A 21,043-nucleotide genomic window follows, 5' to 3' on the forward strand; every position below is an offset into this window, starting at 1 on the left:
TTGACTTTCCTTTTTTTAGTCCTTTACAAATCAATCTGAGCAAGAAAAGTACCATTCTGTTACACTTGTGGATTAAATGCACTGTACCTTTGGCAGATTCCAATCGTTTGGGCAAGTCAAGAGTATCAAAGTTCTTGTCAGGGTCCCCATTCTTTTTCCCTAAAAGAAAACAGAGGTCTTTAGACAAGTGCCCAGAGTACCTGCACATGGATGTATTCACTGAAACAGCTAGGTCTAGTTAAGGAGTTGATCCTCTGGGGAAAAAGAGGTGAAATCTTAATCTGGAACTAAATTTCTTATTCACATTTGCAACACGCAAGCAACTCCAACGTTAATGAATCAATTCAAACCTCATCCAATAGTCTTAAATTACATTTGTGCAAGTTTACTGTTGCATGTTTTTAGCCAACCTGCATGCACTCATAGTTTAGTGAATAGACCCCAATTTACATGCATTTGCTCTGTTGTATTTGCTGTTTTAAGTGCAACGAGCTATAAATGGGAATTAATTGAACACTGTGGGGAGAGGAGGAACTAGGAGGCCGTTATTAAATCAGTGGGTTATAGCAGAGTAAGGGATTTTGAGTTGAATACTCCGCAGTGCAATATTAGCCAGGCAAGTAATTAAAGGTGATGTAAAGGCTGTTGCAGGGAGCAAGATAGGAGGATTTCATAACTAGTGCTCTGGAGAAAGCTATTATAATCCCAGGCAATGCAAAACCTATTAAGGCTACTGATAGTGTATTTAATAACTAGATCTGAATACAGATTTTAGCTGAGTTTTCAAGCCCTATTCAAGGCCCTATAATTGACACTAATAGCAGGAAAGAAAATGTTTATAATAAAACAGATTCTTAACAATTGTGCACCATTGATTGTGTGTTTATGTATTAGCCAATACACGCCATAGTCCATTAATTTTCATTAGTCATCTACTAATTGGATATAAAAAAAAAGACTAACATTTTTTGCACGGTTCTCAGATTTAGTAAAACAAATAAAAGCACATAAGTACATTTTGTTCTGGTCAATAATATTACGTGACAGAGTTCAACTAAGATTTGCTTTTTAAATACGGTTTCCTCTATTCTGATCAAGATGGTCATGTATGTCCTATTAATTTAAGTTCCATGTCTACCAAGTCAGCAAGTAGTGGCAAATTTGAACAGAGTTCCCTATGTTACCATATACTCTTGTACTACTTACTGTAATTGTGTGTTTCATATTTAAAAGCAGTTTCTTTACAGTCAGTGTCGCTACAAGAATTCATGTACCCCCCCCCGTTAATGCAATGTTGTGTACTTTCCCCCTATAAAACAAAACTAATACCTGTTCAGAGTCACTTTGTGTATTTAACAACAGCACCATGTGTGTCTGCTCTAAAAAAGACAGAAAAAAGACAAGCCGCAGTATCTAATCACTCACCTTGGTTAAACCACTCCTCTAATAAGCAGAAAGGTAAGGAAAAAAGGCGAGTTAGAGAAAGAGAAAAGGCAACAGTTAGATCAAGGGACAGTGAGTAGAGTAATGTGAGTAAGCGGGACGAGTTTCCAGAGCAAACCTACAGAGCATTCTCTATTTGTTGGGACTGACATTGTTGATAAGTGGCCATAGTAAGTAGTTTTTATTATTCACTGGTTGGATGGACCAAAAGAAAATGTTTTTTACATTTCAGCAGCAGACTGGATAGTAGGATCACCGTCTTTTAGCACAGAATGTCTAAAATATATGCAGTAGTTGACAGCGGTTTGTCTAAATGCGTATATTAAATGACTTTATAGATCAGCAGAAGGCGGAGGGAACATGGAAAGTGGAGAATACAATAATGGATTCTCTTGAGTGATTGGACTGAAGTTGCAGAGATTGTGAGAAGTCCTGGATCCAATGTATCTTAGACTGGAAGTGTTTCTGCATCGGGCTTATAGTACTGGTGTTCTGCTTGGTACTATAGTGGGATAGGAAGTGAATGAGGTGTGCTAACATCCAGCACTGTTATTGCACTGCCAGGTGTTATAATCGTTAACATTTTTAAACTGAAACACATATTGGGTCACTTCCAGTAACAACAGAGCTTAAACAACTTCAATTGTTTCCAACGCCCAGCCCCAGTCCCTAAACAATGCTCAGCATTAAACTACTTCCCTGCTGTAGGAACTGTACTGCTGCAATGGCAAGAATATATGTTACATATCATCCAGGAGGGATGGGGAAACAGCATAATTTGTGCTCATATATGTAGTAATGATATAGTTTCCAGTGAAATGGTCGTGTGTGGTTGTAAACATTTCAGTACATTTCTCAGTAATAGCTCGGCAATTTACTGCATTGACTGTGACTGCAGGTTTACATCTACATATTGCTGTACCTCAACTGGTCACATAGAAAAGGGAGAAAGCAGAAGAATTGCAGTGTGCACAGTGTTTAGGGGGTATGCAAGTATCTAATTAATGTAAAGTAAAACTAATAATAACAAGATACACCTCCTAATATTTCTAATAGCCCCAGAAACATTTGCTTTGGGTGGTATGGCTGGTGGCACTCCTAAGATCCAAGGCTTTACACCAAGGTGTTTATGGATGTTCTCCTGAAGCTTTGTAGGTATGAAACATTTACTAATCCACACCTCTGATCCTCAGACAATATAATACAGCACCATGCATAAGGGATCAACTATCCAGTCCCCATAGGGTGCAGAATTCACCTTGAAGGGAACAAATGGTGATATTATCCTGCTAATGCAACGTGAGACCCAAGATGTTTATGTGACCTACCAAACACCAGACCACAACAGTGATTTAGAAATATAATTCCCCTTTTATCTAAGAGAAAGCACTAGATATCAAATGATGTCACTGGTAAGGAGACTAAGTCATTACAATGTACTATAACCCTCTCTGAATGACACTAAAAGGGTTAATACGATGACCGTTAGAACAGTAAGGGAAATTGAAAAATTGTTGTGGAACACCTAACACTGATAACCCATGCTACTTTTAGAGGGGTGTTCAACCTAGCCCTGAAGGAGTTAAGAAGCCGAATAATGTATCACTTATAAAATTCATACATTATATATTTTTTTATTTAAAAAAAATAAAATGGTTTCGTTCCAGACGACTCCCTCAAAATTGTACTGGTGTCACAGAAGGTAAATGATATGCGTTTATGGAAGCCCCGCTTTTACATGTGGCAGGGTATGGCAGCTAATTGGCCTGGAATCCTGCCTTTATAAATATAGCCTCGCAGGTCTGTGCAAGCCAGACTGTGCCTGAGTGGAGGTGATAATGAGTGAAGGAATGGTGGCAGACAATGAGGCAGTTTAGCAGGGTTGTTTACCCAGGGAGTTAATAGACCATTATCAAGTCAATAAACCTCTATGACTAACTCCTTTGCTGCTAAAATGCTTTGCAATGTAACGAGAAAAGTGTGCCTACAGGTCTTCATTACATTTGCTACACCGGGGACAGTAATGTTACTTCGCAAAGCACATTGTGTCCTTCATAACAAAAACACGCACCAGACGATATATTAGTATGGGATAAATCTGCATACAGGCTTTGGACGCGTGTGTCCAGACGGGCATGCCAACTGGAAACATGATCTCGGTTTCCTACCTTTAGCTTTTTTACCTCCAAAGCAGCCTGCATCATCCTTCTTCTTCTTGTGTTGCCCCCCAATGCCACTGTGGTGGTTTGCGTCGATGTCTTGGAACCTGTCTGCTCCTGGCACCTCCTTGTGTACATGGTAGGAAAGGTTGCGCATGATACACACACAGTTTTCCACTGACTAGATGGCAGAAAGTAAAGTAGGATTTTGTTAGCAGTGGCTATGGATAAAAGCTCCTTCCTAAGGGAAACTCTAATTATCCTCCTCCTCTCCAAATAGTCATATTTTCAAATCACACCCGTGTGTCCATTTTACCACACGACAGAAATAAAAAGGCAGACTATACCGCCAACAATTTACACAGTGCTTCTTACAATATACATATACCGATACATTAGGTAGAGAGGGCCCTGCTTGCAAGCTTACAATCTTGAGAGAATGGGGTGAGGACAGTTCAAAGACACTTTAAAGTATACAATATTTGATGGAAACAATATAACAGTGTGGAAACAGAGACTAAAAGACCTTGTATAGAGGGTAATAAAATTCATCAGAATACTTGGCATTATACGGCGGCTTCTTACTTTTCACATAAGATTTCCTCTAGCCTAGCTTTGTATTCACGTAAGTAAGTGATAATTATTTTCTCTGTAGAAGGCACTTTGCATGTGGAATTTGATTCCTTATAGCACCTGATATAACAGGAACCGAAATCATAACAAAGCAGAGAAACCTGACCTTGTTGTCTGTGTCCTTTTTGCTGACGGCAGACTGAAGTGCATGAAGCAAAGCGTCCACCAAGCCGTCACACTCCCGCAGCCTCCGACGGGCTTCTGCACCATCTGAACTCACATTCCTAAGAACCAAGAAACATCAATGAAGAGTAGAAATTAAACTTTCATCCAGAGTAAGCTAGGGGACCTTTTTGCTTCAATGGATATGTAAAATGGTGGGGAGGATTGGGTCATCTGTTACTTTCAGCCCAGGCCAACCTGGTGGTTTCCCATTAACACTTCTGACATGCAGGATCTAACTTGCATACTTAGCAGTCCTACCTAATACATCACGAAACAGGACTGCATATTAGCCCAAAGAAGCAGCACAGAAATAATGTGTCTGGATTTTAGCAAATACACCATGACCTGCATAAAGGTGAACCCCAAAGCTTTTATCGTTATTAAATGAGTTTATCAAAACTACTGGTTTTTTGGTACCATTATTTTTATTGGATCATAGCTTATAAGTATGGAATAATTTAAAATTGCAATCATGTTCCAGGTCCACACAAGTTATAAGGCAGTCCATTTGATTCCACTTATATTTTACCCTACCCAACTTCAATGAAAATACATACATTCTCAATGGAATGCCTTGTTTACAAATATTTTAGATCCAGATTTTCACCTCCAATTGGTGCTTATATTAATCAATGATCTATACCTATAAACTGCATATAACATACAAAGAAAGAAAAAAAAAAAAAAATTGTGCTAAAATTAAAAAAAAAAAACCAAAACATAAACGGAGCAACCAAGCACCCCCACTCTATACTATGTCTCCACCTTTGTTAATCAGCTACCTGCCCTACAGAGGCCCATGAAGCCCATATTAACTTCAAGAAATACTCGGTCAACAACACACTAACATCCTGCGAAAACTAACATGTCGTCCTTCTGTTTTCACTATTTGGTTTAAACGAATGGGTCTATTTGACTTCAGAAAAACCTGTTGAACAATCACCACCATACATCGTAGCATATACCGTATTAGGACAAATGGTCATTCACTCTTCTTCATTCTCTTTCTTCCGATGCAAAGGCTACATCTCCTACAAGCCTAGCTCAGGCGGAAAGAGGAAAATGCATTTGCAAGAGGGACCACATGGGCAGCTCTCATATGCATTAAAGCACATATGACGGCTGGAGTGTCCCTTTTAACCATATGCTTATTTGACGGATGTATCCCCCAGGACCAGTACAGCCCATGATCTGAGTTTTCACAGCAGTGATCCAAATATACATCAATGGTATAAGAATTGTAAGCAAGAACTGTAATTAAGCTCCACATGCGTGCGTACATACACCCACTACACTGCCGACATGCAGTTACATGGCAACAAAACACACAGCCACCATCACTGCTATTACCAGGCATGTGTTAAATGAGTGAACAATAGCCCCTAGTTTATCAAACTGTCACTGTATTGTGTCTGGAAGTCACTGTGCAAGTATAACCTTTGACCTTGAGGCTGTTAAACTACTATTTACGGCAAGCTTTATTTGGGTCACCATAATTGTTCCAAGGCCACATAGGTGGAGAGGAGAAAACTCATCCAAATTCCTGGGAGATGCATTGTTATCCAGATCTCAGGGCAGATAAGACTTGAGTGTAATTCATTGTGAAAGCTCTAATTCCCAGCCACTTTCCTTGAGAGACAAGCTCTGCATTAATCACTATTAATAGCGGGAGGTGGGTCACTGAAACATTCCCACACAGAATTTCTTCGCTCTGTGTATCTGCGGCTCATAAAAGCCTGATTGCTCTCACACTATAGCATTGTACACTTAACAGTTATCTGTCGCAACACCGATAGCTGAAATGATCTATCCTTCAAAAAAAAAAACACAAAAAACCCCACATACACACACAAAACAGCCATTGACCTGATGTCAGTAAACTTGCTGCGGCTGATTTCCAGTAATACAACACAAATGTGACATAATATATACAGCGATCTGCATATTCTGTGTTGTAGAACTTTTAAAAACAAAGTCATGGCTAAAATGTATTATAAAAATACATTTGTGAAATATTATAGCATTTTTTCATAGTATGATAAAAAAAAACTTGACACTCAGTTTATAACAGTAATAGCATTCCCCAATTCCATTCAAGTCCATCACGTGATTATAAAAAAGCAAGGCTTTAGCCAAACGAATTCTTGAGGACCGCCATGCGAGACGCTACCAAATAAATAGCTTTAAAGGGCAGTTGTTGCCGCGGTTTTCAGTAATTTCATTTGTTGAAACTCCCTTTAGCTAGTGCTTTATGAGTGCTGACAAGCAACTATACCTTAGGGTTACTATCCTGCCATCATTTCAGGACTTCTCTAATTACTAATGTGCCACATTATGGTAACATGATCATTCTGCATGGGAAAAAAAGTCTTCTCCTGGAGCATGAAATGCAGGTCTCCATGCAGAAATGTAGGTGAACTTTAAGAAAAACTTTGTTTCATTTTATTTTGCTCCAATAAACATCCTTTTGCTGAAGGTCTAGAGACTGCCATTGTTCATCAGTCATATGATATTTTGGATGACTATCACTGCTCAAACACCATATTGAGACGATTCTTTACGGCAATGGTAATTAAGTCCTGATTCAATGAAATGCTTTGGTACATATAGCAGACTGTCAGGCTGGGAGACTGAGACCAAGCCATTCTATTGTTTACCCTGATTTCACCTGTAAAATCGATGAATATATGTGTTGATGTTGCATAGACCTCCACTGCACCCCCCATGTGGCCTTCTCTGAAGCCGTAAGCCATGAGGTGGCAATTTGAATAAAGTAGGTTGGCAGTTCTGCCCTGGCCCACCACTTCTGTTCATACCCATTCCTGGCTTCAGCTGCAAGCCCCAAAAAAGTGTCATGATTTGGACACCTAAAATGTTGGTAGGTATGTATCTTCTATAAAATATTTATTTGTAGATAATTTTTGGTTCAATTGAATGCCATTCCATGAGCACATCTCCAAAATGTTTTTAAAAAATCCTTTGTGCTCAGTGAACAAGGGTCTTAGACTTGTTCCAATGTGTGCCAGCATGCGGAATAACTCTAATGACTACTTAGATAATGAAATTACTTCCGGCATGTCCCTTGTGTCATCCTTGAATCATTATTTGCTTGTTGGTTTCGAGAAATACACAAAAATGCAGCATCAAATCATGGATTAGTAATAAATTTGGTAATTGTTATCTTTCCAATCTAGACACTATGTAGTAGTTTTTTTAATGGAATAGCTGCTGCTATGGATGGCTCATCAGTAAATCATGTTCTCCGTTCCTATTAATCATCAGAAAGCAACAGGATTCAGTAATTTTGGTTAAAAGCTTGCCAGGCATTAATATACTGACTAATTTAATATTTCAGTAAAAAAGATATGCTGGCTGATCATATGTTAATGTGATATTGGGGATAGGATAACCCATCTCTCTGAATATGTTTTTTTGTGTAAAGAAGGCTTTCTGAAATGTTGTAAACAAAAACTTCAAACATGTACACAACTAGTTATCAATACCTGTAACCTGATAACTGAGATTCCACGATGGAGAAACCTTGACTATGTTTGCTTTGATATGTTACTCTGTGCTTAATCTTCTGATAAGTTAAGTTGTGGTCTCAGTAAAGCTAAAGAAATATTATGGCCAGATACCAGCAGGGGATTTAAATCACTTTAACAGGAAATGAACATAACTTTCTCTTCTCATGTTCTATGCAAACCAATTCCTTATAAATGCACGGGGCATGTGAAATAGTGTTTGATGTGAACATTCCAGGGGGTCTGGAATGGAACCCGGCAACTCAATCGTTCTAAAAAGGAAAAATAAAATTGTTTAGGCTATTTAAATTTGCCATGAAAGTAAGAAGCTCTACAGGGAGTACAGAGATACAGCGTTACCAATATAACCTTCTTGTTGATGAAAGATGGATAATGTTGAGCAGTATGAAGTACTTTTAACGGTAAAAATGAAATGTACTTTGAAGTTCACATGATTTTCTATAATTTAATAGATAGAAGATTTGGAAAGCAAAACCATAAACTGTTGCATTGTACCTTCCCTGTTTAATTTGTCATAAGATCATAGACAAGATCACCATTGAATGGTTCATTATTATAAACAAATGTTTACAGGGGCTATGTAGTTTTTTTTGTTGTTTTTTTTACTGGCTATGGCTTGTTTTTTTTTTTTTTTCTTGTAAACGAGTGGGTTTTTCCTAAGAAACATAATTTGTTTAGTATCGAGTGTTACCGAACATACTACATACACCCATTTATGCCAATGGTAACCTTGCTAAACAGGTTACCGCGTCATCAAACTCCACGGGTTCCACAAAAAAGCATGAATCTTCCATTAAAAAGGACTATTTTAGTGCTTGTAATCCACAAGTCAGCATTGTCTACTTAATTTCGTGGGCCCTTCTTCTCGCCCCACCCTTGCAAAGGCAAAGTATGAGTTTGAACTTATAACAGATGACTGTCCCAATATTGGGACCCTCTATTGTGAAGTAGTGATCCTATCCCATGATGCAGAGAGTATGAATGATGGTCCTCTTCCACAGTTTTCTGTCTCATTTACTATGTGGCAAGCAGTGACTTGCTTGCCAAAGCATAATGTACCAAATTGGTAATAAGTACTGTATTTTTCTCCTGCCGAAAAACATGTTAAATAACTTAGAAAACACATCGATCTGTGAATAATCTTATTTCCATAGGGGAAGTAGAAACAAGTTAAGTCTCTTAGAAAATAGATCAATAATCAAAATAATAGACTAAACAGATGGCACACAAAATCAAGAACAGAAATGAGAAACACAAGTAAGACCCTTGGATTAGTAGTAGTTCAGTAAAAATTACAGACATGGATTCATTGGTCTAGGCAGGCATGGACTAGCCATTTGGCACAAAAAACAAATCCATGGTGCACAGCTGTTACCTGTGCTGCAGCCACCGGCTGGACATACCCAACTGCATTCTACGTGAGCATAAATTGTAATACGCAGCCTGTCATATAAAACCATTGGCTGCACCAGCTTTGGGGTCACCAAGTGCCAGGGCTGCCTCATTATCCCTAGCCCAGCACTGGTTCAAGGGGGTGCTGTTCCACCTGCTCTACTAAACACAGCAGTAGAAACATCATTCCAAGTACTGCTGAATTGCCAAGACCTTCCAATAAACAATCCTATAATCATTTAATTAAAACAGACACTCATAGGTTGAAACTAACTTACCAGAAACTGAAAAGGCTTCTTCAAAGCATCTGTGTTGTTTTTGTCTAACTAAATCTTAAGTGCAAAGAATACAATGGTAGATCAGCTAAGGTTTATTTGATTAACTGGTTTGTCTAAGTGGAACAGTAACTTTAAATACCATCTAACCAAGGCTGGCTATTGAGGCATTTAGTGCAGGCGCGTCAAATAATATTAGTTCCCCCACTCTGTAAACAGAACTACACACGCTTTATATGTGAAAACCTACTGGCAAATTCAGTTACTCTGACACCAAATCACAATTTTACCAATATCTCATTACTATATATAAAAATGCCCACAATCTCTTTCCCATATATAATTCTTAACGGTTTCTTCATCCATGTTATTTTGTTATATGTCCTATGTAAGTAATATTACTATTAATAATTAAGTAATATTAATATTTGGGCTGCTGAAAGTTAGGGGAGGTGGGGTTTAATTTAGGGGCAGTTATGGTTAATGGGGTGTTTAGGGTTAATTTAGGGGAAGTTATGGTAAGTTATGGTTAATGGGGTGTTTAGGGGCAGCTATGGTTAATGGGGTGTTTAGGGTTAATTTAGGGGCAGCTATGGTTAATGGGGTGTTTAGGGTTAATTTAGGGGCAGTTATGGTTAACGGGGTGTTTAGGGTTAATATAGGAGCAGCTGTGGTTAATGGGGTGTTTGGGGTTAATTTGAGGCAGTTGTGGTTAATGGGGTGTTTAGGGTTAATTTAGGGGCTGTTGTGGTTGATGGGGGTCTTTAGGGTTAATTTAGGGGATGCTGTGGTTAATGGGGTGTTTAGGGTTAATTTAGGGTAGTTGTGTTTGATGGGGTATTTAGAGTTAATTTAGGGGTAGTTATGGTTAATGGGGTGTTTAGTGTTAATTTAATGATGAGGACTGAGGGTTAATTTAATAAAGTTAACTTAAGGTGCAGTTAGAGGTAAAGGGGGGCAGACTAAGGGGAATCTAAATCCTGGGGGCAGTGAAGATTAACCCAGTACTTATTTATAAAAGTATGGTGTCAGTGTGCTGTGAACAGGTCTGTGACTCTGAGGGGACTATGAGATATCTGGGGGTATAAGGCATATCTGGGGAGGATGGAGTGACATATCTGGGGGTATAAGGCATATACGATATATAAGGCATATGTGGGGAGGGCAGCGTGGCATGTCTGGGAGGCAGTGTGGCATGTCTGGGGAGGATGGAGTGGTGTATCAGGGGGTATAAGGCGTATCAGGCACAGTGGCATATGTTGGGGTAGAGTGGAGTGGAATATGTGGGAGGCAGCGTGGAGTGGCACATGTGGGAGGCAGCGTGGCATATGTGGGAGGCAGCGTGGAGTGGCACATGTGGGAGGCAGTGTGGCATATGTGGGAGGCAGCGTGGCATATGTGGGAGGCAGCGTGGAGTGGCATATGTGGGAGGCAGCGTGGAGCGGCATATGTGGGAGGCAGCGTGGAGCGGTATATGTGGGAGGCAGCGTGGAGTGGCATATGTGGGAGGCAGCGTGGAGTGGCATACGTGGAAGGCAGCGTGGAGTGGCATACGTGGGAGGCAGCGTGGAGTGGCATATGTGGGAGGCAGCGTGGAGCGGTATATGTGGGAGGCAGCGTGGAGCGGCATATGTGGGAGGCAGCGTGGAGTGGCATATGTGGGAGGCAGCGTGGAGTGGCATATGTGGGAGGCAGCGTGGAGTGGCATACGTGGAAGGCAGCGTGGAGTGGCATACGTGGAAGGCAGCGTGGAGTGGCATACGTGGGAGGCAGCGTGGAGTGGCATACGTGGGAGGCAGCGTGGAGTGGCATATGTGGGAGGCAGCGTGGAGCGGTATATGTGGGAGGCAGCGTGGAGCGGTATATGTGGGAGGCAGCGTGGAGTGGTATATGTGGGAGGCAGCGTGGAGTGGTATATGTGGGGGGCAGCGTGGCATATGTGGGAGGCAGCGTGGAGTGGCATGTCTGGGAGGCAGCGTGGCAAGCCTGTGCTCAAATGTGCATAAATTGGGGGGGCTGGTTGGGAAATAAAGACAAGAAATGCATTTTATCAGTTTTTTTTTTTTATTCTGCTGTTTTTATTTAACATCATTTGTTTATTAAATTATTTTAAATAAATGAAAAATGTACATTCATTTTTTTATCCGATTAATCGATTAATCGAAAAAATAATCGGCCAACTAATCGATTATGAAAATAATCGTTAGTTGCAGCCCTAATCTGAAGTATTACAATCCTACGCAACTATCCATATTACTTGTTCACACATAACAAAGGGTGCACATTCTTCTGAAAAGTTTTTTTGGGAGTTAACAGACCCAAACTGACCAGTAAGTCAATAATTGCAATTTTATAAAGCGGAAATAGGGTTTCTCTGAGTCTTAGAAACAATCCCTCAGAGAACTCTTTTCTAAGGAAATAAGTTGACGTTGGGTACTGGGCAAAAGAATCGCAATGGATTATTTCTGTGCTTCTGCAATGGGTTTTCCCTGGCAGTTCTCTTAAACGACTGCTTTAAAATACTATCCTCCCTTGAAAACATAAAGACAGGACAGCGGATGTTGTTCTCAAACATTACAACATAATGGGATCACCTGATAACCAACATCAAATACCTTAGGCAACCAGAAGTGTTCTTGAAAACAGTTGTCCACTCTGCATCACGGGGCTTGGAGTCTTCATTGGGCTCATTCTCCCACCCAGAGTGAGGGATGATAACTTCATTGGTAAGCGTCTGGAGACCATGGTTGATGATCACCATCTTTAAAGGTTCATAGGAACTCAGATTCCACAGGGTGCCTAGGGATTGAGAAAGGAGGGAGAATTAAAAAGAAAATTCAATTCTGAAGCTTACAAAGAAGTCCCCAGCCTGAAATTCCCATAAATCTACCAGTTTGAATTTAATTAATAACCAATTCACTTAACTGACTTGCGCTACAAGGTATTCTTTTTCTTTGTTAGCAATAAGCTAAGCAAACTTGTACACACAGTGGCTACTGGGACCAGTAAACAGTGCCTGGACATTAGTGTGAAACAGCAGTGCATGGCTTAAGATGGGACCTTACAACCCAGGATCCTTAAGCACCATTGCAGCAGACATCAATACCCCAAGCACACGTCACTGCAAAGCTTTTAGAATTATAAAAATAATTCATTAAAAGAACCAGTGCCCCCTCCAGTACACTGGATTTTCACCCAGAAAAGTAGTTGATGGCATAACCTGCCTACCTAATAACGTTCCTCTTTCTCAATCCAGATTTCTAAAGCAGTCAGATTTACAGATGAGGAATTCCTCAGTGGAGAGGAACGATCACGCAGATCCGGAGACAGTTAAACGGGTGCCCCTCCCTTACAGCTAATTTCTAAAAACTAACTATAACTTGTTGTATGTCAATCAGTGTAAATGTAAATGTAAATAATTACATGGTAACCACATAGTAACATAGTTAAAGTTGCAAAAAGAAGACCATAGCCCATCAAATTTACACAGGAAAGCTAGGATCTATGGCTCAAGCTAGCATTCCCTAATCAATTTCCCTTCTCCCTTACCATTGCAAAAGCCATCTGACCGACAGCAATCGGAAAAAAATTGTAATCAATAATGATGCCAACCCTGAGAACAGCCAGTTGTGTTCATGGAATACAGATAGGAGGATCTCTTTCATACACACTTCTTATTTTAAAAAGGCGCCGTTGCCCAGGTCTCTTTAGCATAGGGAACTGACAGATCCGTTTTAAAAGGCCTAAACTGCTACGTTGCCAAGGGGAATCTGACTTGATCTGTAAAATGATATCCAGGGACATTTTTTTTTTAAAGTTTTATTTCAATTCCAATAAGTTACAGGCAAAAGAGCAGGAAGCAGACATTGTATTTGGTAGTATAAAAACTATAATTATATTTGATGTATCCATAATTAACTTTCATATCATCGATATTACGTTTTAGAGTAGTATTCAATGAAAGTAGGGAATTGTCCCCTGGAAACAATGATATCCGGTCACCCTAACCCTGTTATAATGTAGATATATGGTAGATTTCTTAGGATAAATAGATTCCAATGCGAAAGGAACTTCCATAACTGCAATATTGGTTTTAAAGGCAATGAGATCCGGGGCATATAATAATCTTGCACTGTCTATAAAAAATTTAAAGTGCAAGTTATGAATACAATGTTTGGCTCTTCCACAGAGCATAAGGCTAATAAAATCGTACATTAACATAGCGTATATAGGATGAGTCTAAAGCACCATATATACAGTATTTGCAGTTAACCAGACTCCGATTTCTAAAGGTGCAAGTGACAAGGAAAAAAGCAAAAAAGGGTTACAATGATCATCATTACACAAATGAAATTTCAGTACCACACTGACCAACACAACAGCGAAACAGCAGAAATTACATTTGCCTAATTTCTTATTGACTTAGTGTCTACAGAGCTAACAGGGCAATGGAAAAGTACAGAAATGTGCAGGAATCTCAATGCTTCTATGCACGCGTCCTGAGTGTTATGGAATTTCAAGGCCTGATTGTTGTTAATACAAGAACATAATTATTTGGAAGAAAGACAACCAAAGTGATGCAAAGTGCAGAACATAGTCCCTTACTAATACCTGGGTTAGCATATTTCTGTCAGGATACAGCTAGTTCAAGAAATGCTTACTATCACTCCTTACTACAAAATAGTTCTACGTAAATATTAAAAAGGGCTCCTTGGAAAACCAGCAATCACAAGTACTCAAGACAACTAGCTCTCATGTAGGACACGTCGATGCCTTAGTGGGAACATATTCTACTATACCTAATACGTATTCTCAGTATCAGGTACAAACAGGTTCAGAATATTTTCATTTACTCGTGATCAAAAAAAACGTATTGGTCTAATTTGGATGAAGTGAGTACAGATTAAGTAAACAAAACAAAAATAGCAGCTATGTGTAAATATTAGTTTTCTTACATTCCAGCCTGTCAGTTAATGTGATATTCAATTAAATGAACTTAGTGAGGATGTTTATAATAAAATAGATGGGGGTACTTACAAATGATAACATTTAAAGGAAAATACAGTTTGCTTATTTTTTTTAATTAGTTTACATTTAAGCTCAAAATAACCAAGGAAGAAATGTCCAAGACGGTGTCCCTAAAGATCTGGTACTCAGCCCTGCTTCCCTGGGTCAGTTTCTTCTTTCTCTGGACAGGGAGTTTGCCGAAGTCCACTCACCACCTCTACCTACTTCTCTCCCATTCAAGACTGAGTAGCCTACTCTGGGAAGTTCCTTGGTAGGATGGTCAATCTCAACAGGATGACGATTGCTATGTCTATTAAACTCTATTTATGTATACCAGCCAAAAAAAAACAAAAAACAAAGGAAGCAGATTACAGGTGGAATTTAGTTAGACTGACTGTCTCTTATGTATAATCGTTAATATAAATATCCCTGAAATCCTACCTCTGACAACTCATGCACCATTAGTCTTCAGGGTTTCTTCATAACCTATAAAGATCTGTGTGGACGAAAGGCTTTCTAATATTACTCACAGATAATTGATCTGTCTGCACAAACATTAGACTTTATAAAAATGGGTTAAAATTTGGCTGAAGTGGTTTTCTGTTGGCCAGTGGTACTGTGTATTTTTTTAAAAACTGCTCAGGAGGGAAAACTTTGCCATATCTTGGAGTGTTCAGCAAATGCCCCGGAAAGGAAGAATTTCCAAGAAAATAAATTTAAGGGCATAGTGTTCCCAAGACTGCAGTACCATCAAGATGAGGCTTAAAAGCATAATAGCATATCACACTATTACGATAGCCACATGGCAACCTAGATAATGTCTATGTCATCTTAATCGAGCTTTGATTATCACCAATTCAAAAACCATTTTGCCTCACAGTACTAAAGAAAGACACTATGTGGTTTGGATTGGGAAGAAAGCAGTAAACACGAAATACCTGTTTCATACATGTTTCTGCAATCTTCTAACCCCTAGGACCCGAAGTACGGGACTAACTTTTCTAGTCCCATACTAGACTATGTTAAAGAAGAAAAGGCAGAGCGGTGTTTGTTTTCTTAAGTGTCTGGGAGGGATGTCTGTCATTTTCACCCAGACTCTTTGGCCCTCCTTACAAAATTAGAGAGTTTTTTTTCTCCAGCTCATGAAAAGAAAAAAAAAATAAAGTGAGTGCCAAATTTCTTAACGTGCTCTGGGACTGCTATTCAACGATAGCAGCTTGCTAAAACCATGCCAGCAAATGATACAACCAGTCAGAAAGGGAGCTTTCAGGCGTGAGACACATAAGTGGATTGGGAGGCATTTAGCGCTGCTGCTGTAACAGGCTCTAAACAATGACAGGCTCCACAAAAGTCCAGAAAACATAAAAAAAAGAGATGAGCAGAACATTCATGCATCTTGAATTTGCCTGAATCAAGGAACCTGAATTTAAAAAAGAACCACAGACTTATAATCACATAGCTTAGTGTCTGTATTAAAATAGCTTGAAGCAAAATTCCAGAATTCAGACTCTAAAAGCACCAAACATTCCAGGTCAGTCATCATGTTTGAGCCATAGAATACTGGGTTTACTTTACCAGAAATTACTCATACTTTTCAGGCTTCATAATGGAGTCCCATTCAAATTCAATAACACAGCAGGAAACCTAGCCATTAAGAGAATCATAAGCCTTACCTGTTATAAGCTCCCTGACTTCCATGTCATCTGTCTTCCGTAGCAATCTGATCAGTGCCGGAATGCCATCGCAATTCTTTATAGCCACCTTATTCTCATTATCTTTCCCATATGAGATGTTTCTGAGGGCTCCACAAGCCTTGCGATGGACCTCGGGTTTGACATGATCCAACAAGCCAACTAATATGGGGATACCCTTCAGCTGCCTCACCTCCTTTTTTATTTTATCATTTTCATAGCAAAGGTGTTGCAGGTAAGCTGCAGCATTGGATTTGACTGGGTCAATCGGATGGTTCAGCATGGCAATCACTTCTGGAAGGTCGGGATCCCTCCACCTTGGGTCCTTACGGATACTGTCAATAGATGGAGAACGTTTGCCCAACCTGTCTATGCTGGCCAGACTTCCTCTTTCTGGTTGGGCCAATGGAGCTGCATATCCACCATGTAGATAAGGTATTCTCTCCTCAATCAGTTCCGCCTCCAAGGGATCATCATAGGGTCTGAGGGGGTAAACCAAAGTACCGCTGTGAGGTTTGGCTTTATCATATGTTACTCAGATGTCAATAAACAAAACTATTTGGATTTTTAAATGAGTCTTAGGACAGTTAAAACAAACTAATAAATATCATGGAAGTGGTGGTTTCACAACAACTTCAAAAATACTTCACATTTGGCAAACAAGAAATTAGACATACAGGGGTATGATAATTATTTTAAAAACATCAATACAGCAAATTCTCTTTGTGCTAAACATGAAGATGAATCATATAACAGCCACTGCTGTTTTACTTCATCTTCAGATTTCTTTACAATTAATTCTAGTATATGGCAACTGTAAAATTAGTTTTTTCTTCAGAGGAACTGGACTGGGGAGTGATATAGTGTGGCAAAGCATCTCCCTCTCTCGTGTCACTGAACACACAAAAGAGAAGCTGCTGTTCTCAGCAAAACAAAGCCAGGTTGCAAACAGAGTCCAGCTTACAGAAAGATCTGGCAGGGGAAATACTTTTTGAGAAAAAAAACCATACAATAAAAGGTAAACCAAAACACTAAAACAACCAACCATCACATAACTTACATTGATGGCATTCAAGGGGAGGCTTTGCCCATTGTTGACTTTTCCATAAACTTCAAAGCAATCCACTTGGGGTATGCATGAACCCAAGGCAGAACTGGCACTTACATGGGTCCCGGTAGATAGAGTTGCGGAGAAGAAGCATTTCTGCACTTCTCTTTCTCTGTGAATCTATCTGGCCTTTCATGCAGGTTCACAAAAAAGGGGGAGCCACAGGTACAGCCTTTACCTACAATTGGGGATTAGGATGTCCCTGAAAGCTCTACCCTCTTGCAGAAGTGCATCGGGAGCAGTGGCATCGTACGGGGGGGGGGGTGAGAATAGGGAGGCAGGAATGTAGTTGGGTCATGTAATGTGAGCTTAGGTGACCCAGTGGTTAACCACAATGCTGTTTACAGAGTGGTTGAGGTAAGGGAGTGAAGGAGTATGCACGTATGTGTATGTGTGTGTATGTGTGCGGAAGTGAAGGCATGTATGTGTATATGTAATTCTGTCAACATGCATGTGTATGTGCAAGTGTGTGAGCATGAATGTGTATGTGTAAGTTTGTGTGTGTGGGCATGGATGTGTATGTGTACATTTTTGTGTGCATGGCTGTGTATGTGAGCATGAAAGTGTGTGCAAGCATAGTGTTTGCGTATGAGCATGAATGTGTATGGTAAATGTGTCAGCATGGACGTATATGTGTAAATGCTTGTGCGTAAGCATGGATCTGTATGTGTGTATGACCATGGGTTTGTATGCGTGTGTGAGCATAAATGCGTATACATAAGTGTGTGTATGGGCATGAATGTGTATGCATAGGTGTGCATATGGGCATGAATGTGTATGCGTAAATGTGTCAGTATGGATGTGTATGTGTAAATGTTGGTGTGCGAGCATGAACGTGCATGCGTAAGTATGTGTGAGAATGAACGTGCATGCATAAGTATGTGTAAATTTTAACATGAGCATGTAGGGCTCTAAGCCTCGAAAGCCGAAAGCCTCCAAAATAATTACTTTGAATATTCAGAGCAGGTCCTGCTATTAAAGTCTAGTCATCTTGTGTTATGGTGAGGATTGGTGTTGACTGTACAGGGTGTTAAATAAAGTCATGGTTTTGTGAATAACATCCCTTTATCCACTGCTAAGGGGCATGGATTGTGGTGTAACTCAGAAGAAAAACAAAACAAAAAGGCCTGCACACTTTTCCCTCATGTTTTTGCAGTGTAGAACAAGGAGTGTAGTGTGGGACCAAACATTTCAGGGAAAGGACAAAGGGAGAGGCAGGAATTAGGCTCTCCTGTTGTGGTGTGCGAACAGATGTAAAAGTTTCCAGTTAATTTCTTCTAAGTTGAAAGATGTTCTTTCACAATTAGACATGTCTTTATGCTGTTCTTAATAAGGCCAGTGAAGCAACTTAATAATAAAAGAATCAGAACTCCATTGATTAAGAACATTACCAGCTGTGAAGATAATATAGACAACAGATGCTTTGAACAAAAAATAAGAACACCAAAAAACAGAAAATCTCACTGCAGCCAAGGCTGCATCCTTTTCACTCAGTTTGAAACATGTATGCGAGCACTCATTATACAGAATGCACAGCTCTAAGGAACATGTGGATGCTGAATAAATTAGATTATCTAATTCAAAGGTGAGTTGTAGTGAAAACTCTAACCTCAATAATTATGAAGTGTGGCAGAAAAGGCTCTTCATAATACATAGTTAATGCAGTGAGACTTTTTTATATTACTGTAACTTATGCTTTAGTAAATACATTACAGTATAGTTCACATTTAGTGCTTTGAGAAACAGAATGCAACACAAATGCCCTATAACATCCAAAGATGAACATGTGCTACTTTGCAATGGTACTGTTAAATGTTAACTTTAAGGTTTATAATAGCATACCTTCCCTTATGAGGTCTAGCAGTGAGAGGCATGCCAGGAAGTACTCTTCTGTTGATTGTGGAATAATCAGGATCTAGTTCGTAGCCTTCATCATCTGCCCCAAGACTGCGGTTATCATCCTCCAGACCATATGGCTCAGGCTGAAAACGCTCAGGCTGGGATCGGTTAAGATCAACATTGCTACCAATGGGCACCTGTGGCTGAGCAATAGGAACATAGTTTTCCCGGCGGGTAGGTAAAGTATAACTGCCATCCTCAGGCCGGTAGCTGTTTCCTGGAGTGTAGGCATATCGGGGGCGGTAGTTAACTCCACGGGATAAACTGCCATAATTGTCAGTTATATCTCCATAGCCTTCATGCCCCATAAATGGTCTGTATTGGGTGTCATGGGGGTCACCATAGGAGTCATTGTAGCTGTTGTTGTAGGATCTAGTCAAGGTGGAGGATGCTTGTGGTGTGATAAAACGCTCCCCATTTTTCATGTATCTTCTATCAATAGAATCTGTGTAACCACTGAGTGGAGAGGAGGCATCAAGCACTGGCATTCCATCTGGACCAAGTGGAACCTGGCGCACAGTTCTAGTGGTGACTGTTTTCACCATCTTTGTCACCTGTGAAAACAAATAGGTAAACATGATATTCCCTTAGCTACGTAAAAATATTGGTGCCATTTAATGTACTCTGTTCTGCAATCCAGTCACAAATTACTAATGCCAGATTTGTTAATTTTTAAATGAAGGCAAATCTGTCTTTTTCACAGACAACCAATGCAGCCTCTTAATGAAGAATCCAGCATCGTGTATTCTATACTGACCTGCAGACCATGATCTGATTTCCTTAAGCTGTGTTTATTATTTCCACTTGCTGTCTATTCTTACTTTATATCCAGTACGTAACTTTGGAAGATGTTTCCAATTTGAATAATTTTATTTATTGAAAACAAACGTTTATCATCAGGGTTGAGGGTATATTTAACCACACTAAGCACTACTTTGGCCATGTGAGGTTTTGTAAGGTATGTATTGTGGTTTATGTTTTATTTTGTTGGTGGCCTGTTACTATTAGGAGTAACACCAGACACTATTTAGTTAAATAATGCAATACATCTTATTAGGTTTTCAGAAAATAAAATATTCCTGCAAGGATGTACGAGGCCACAACCTGCTACATGTATAACAAGAATAACTAGATAATCATGTTGGATGCGCTAAAATCAACTCAACCTTTACTTGGTCCAAAGCGCACAATGTGAAAAGTTGTTGATTAAATTTCTCCACTACAGACCTGAGTCTATATATTAATCATGATGATTAATCATTGTGAGTACAATCTGTCCAAAATGACTTAAATAAAAAATCCAACATAAAGACACAAAAAGCAAAGAAAAAAAATAAATACAAAAGCATTTGTTGTACACTTCTGTAAGTTATTCTGAAACATTTCTATCAGATGAACTCAAATTTTCATGTTGTCTGAAGTATCTGCAAGGTGACCTTCACTGGTTTAACATGCAAAGTGTTTGATTCCTATCAGTGATACTGCGTGAGGATAGAGGGGAAGGCTAAACTCCCTTTTGTGTTTGGAATACATAAGGGGATCGTTCCTGCTCTGTCTGCAGATTTAAAATTACCAGGTTGAAGACAAAGCTCTGAAAAGCTGTTCAGAAGAGCCTTATTTCCAACATAGAAGAGCAAAGGAGATTTGTCAAGACCAATCACTTGGCTGAATAATTATGCACCCCTCAGGAGAGTAAGTCTCAAATACAATAAATGGTCAAAGTAAT

General features: G+C 39.6%; 1 protein-coding gene across 2 annotated transcripts in view; it reads right to left on the bottom strand.

Moving 5' to 3' along the window:
- Positions 1-21,043, bottom strand: part of LOC149290363 (splicing regulator ARVCF-like) — a 112,657-nt gene that overhangs the window by 18,393 nt on the left and 73,221 nt on the right. The window contains exons 3-9 of one of the 2 annotated variants that reach the window (XM_089489674.1): positions 19,261-19,871; positions 16,293-16,792; positions 12,228-12,411; positions 4,342-4,459; positions 3,612-3,783; positions 1,426-1,443; positions 88-159 (exon numbers count right to left, since the gene is read on the bottom strand). In XM_089489674.1, the coding sequence (XP_089345800.1) occupies positions 88-159; positions 1,426-1,443; positions 3,612-3,783; positions 4,342-4,459; positions 12,228-12,411; positions 16,293-16,792; positions 19,261-19,871 (1,675 nt within the window). The remainder of the gene's footprint in view (positions 1-87; positions 160-1,425; positions 1,444-3,611; positions 3,784-4,341; positions 4,460-12,227; positions 12,412-16,292; positions 16,793-19,260; positions 19,872-21,043) is intronic. The other variant, XM_089489675.1, reaches the window with a different exon arrangement.

This window comes from Sceloporus occidentalis, unplaced genomic scaffold (genome assembly GCF_023333645.1).
Source record: "Sceloporus occidentalis isolate IW3139 unplaced genomic scaffold, rSceOcc1.0.p SCAF_40, whole genome shotgun sequence".
Lineage (NCBI taxonomy): Eukaryota > Metazoa > Chordata > Lepidosauria > Squamata > Phrynosomatidae > Sceloporus > Sceloporus occidentalis.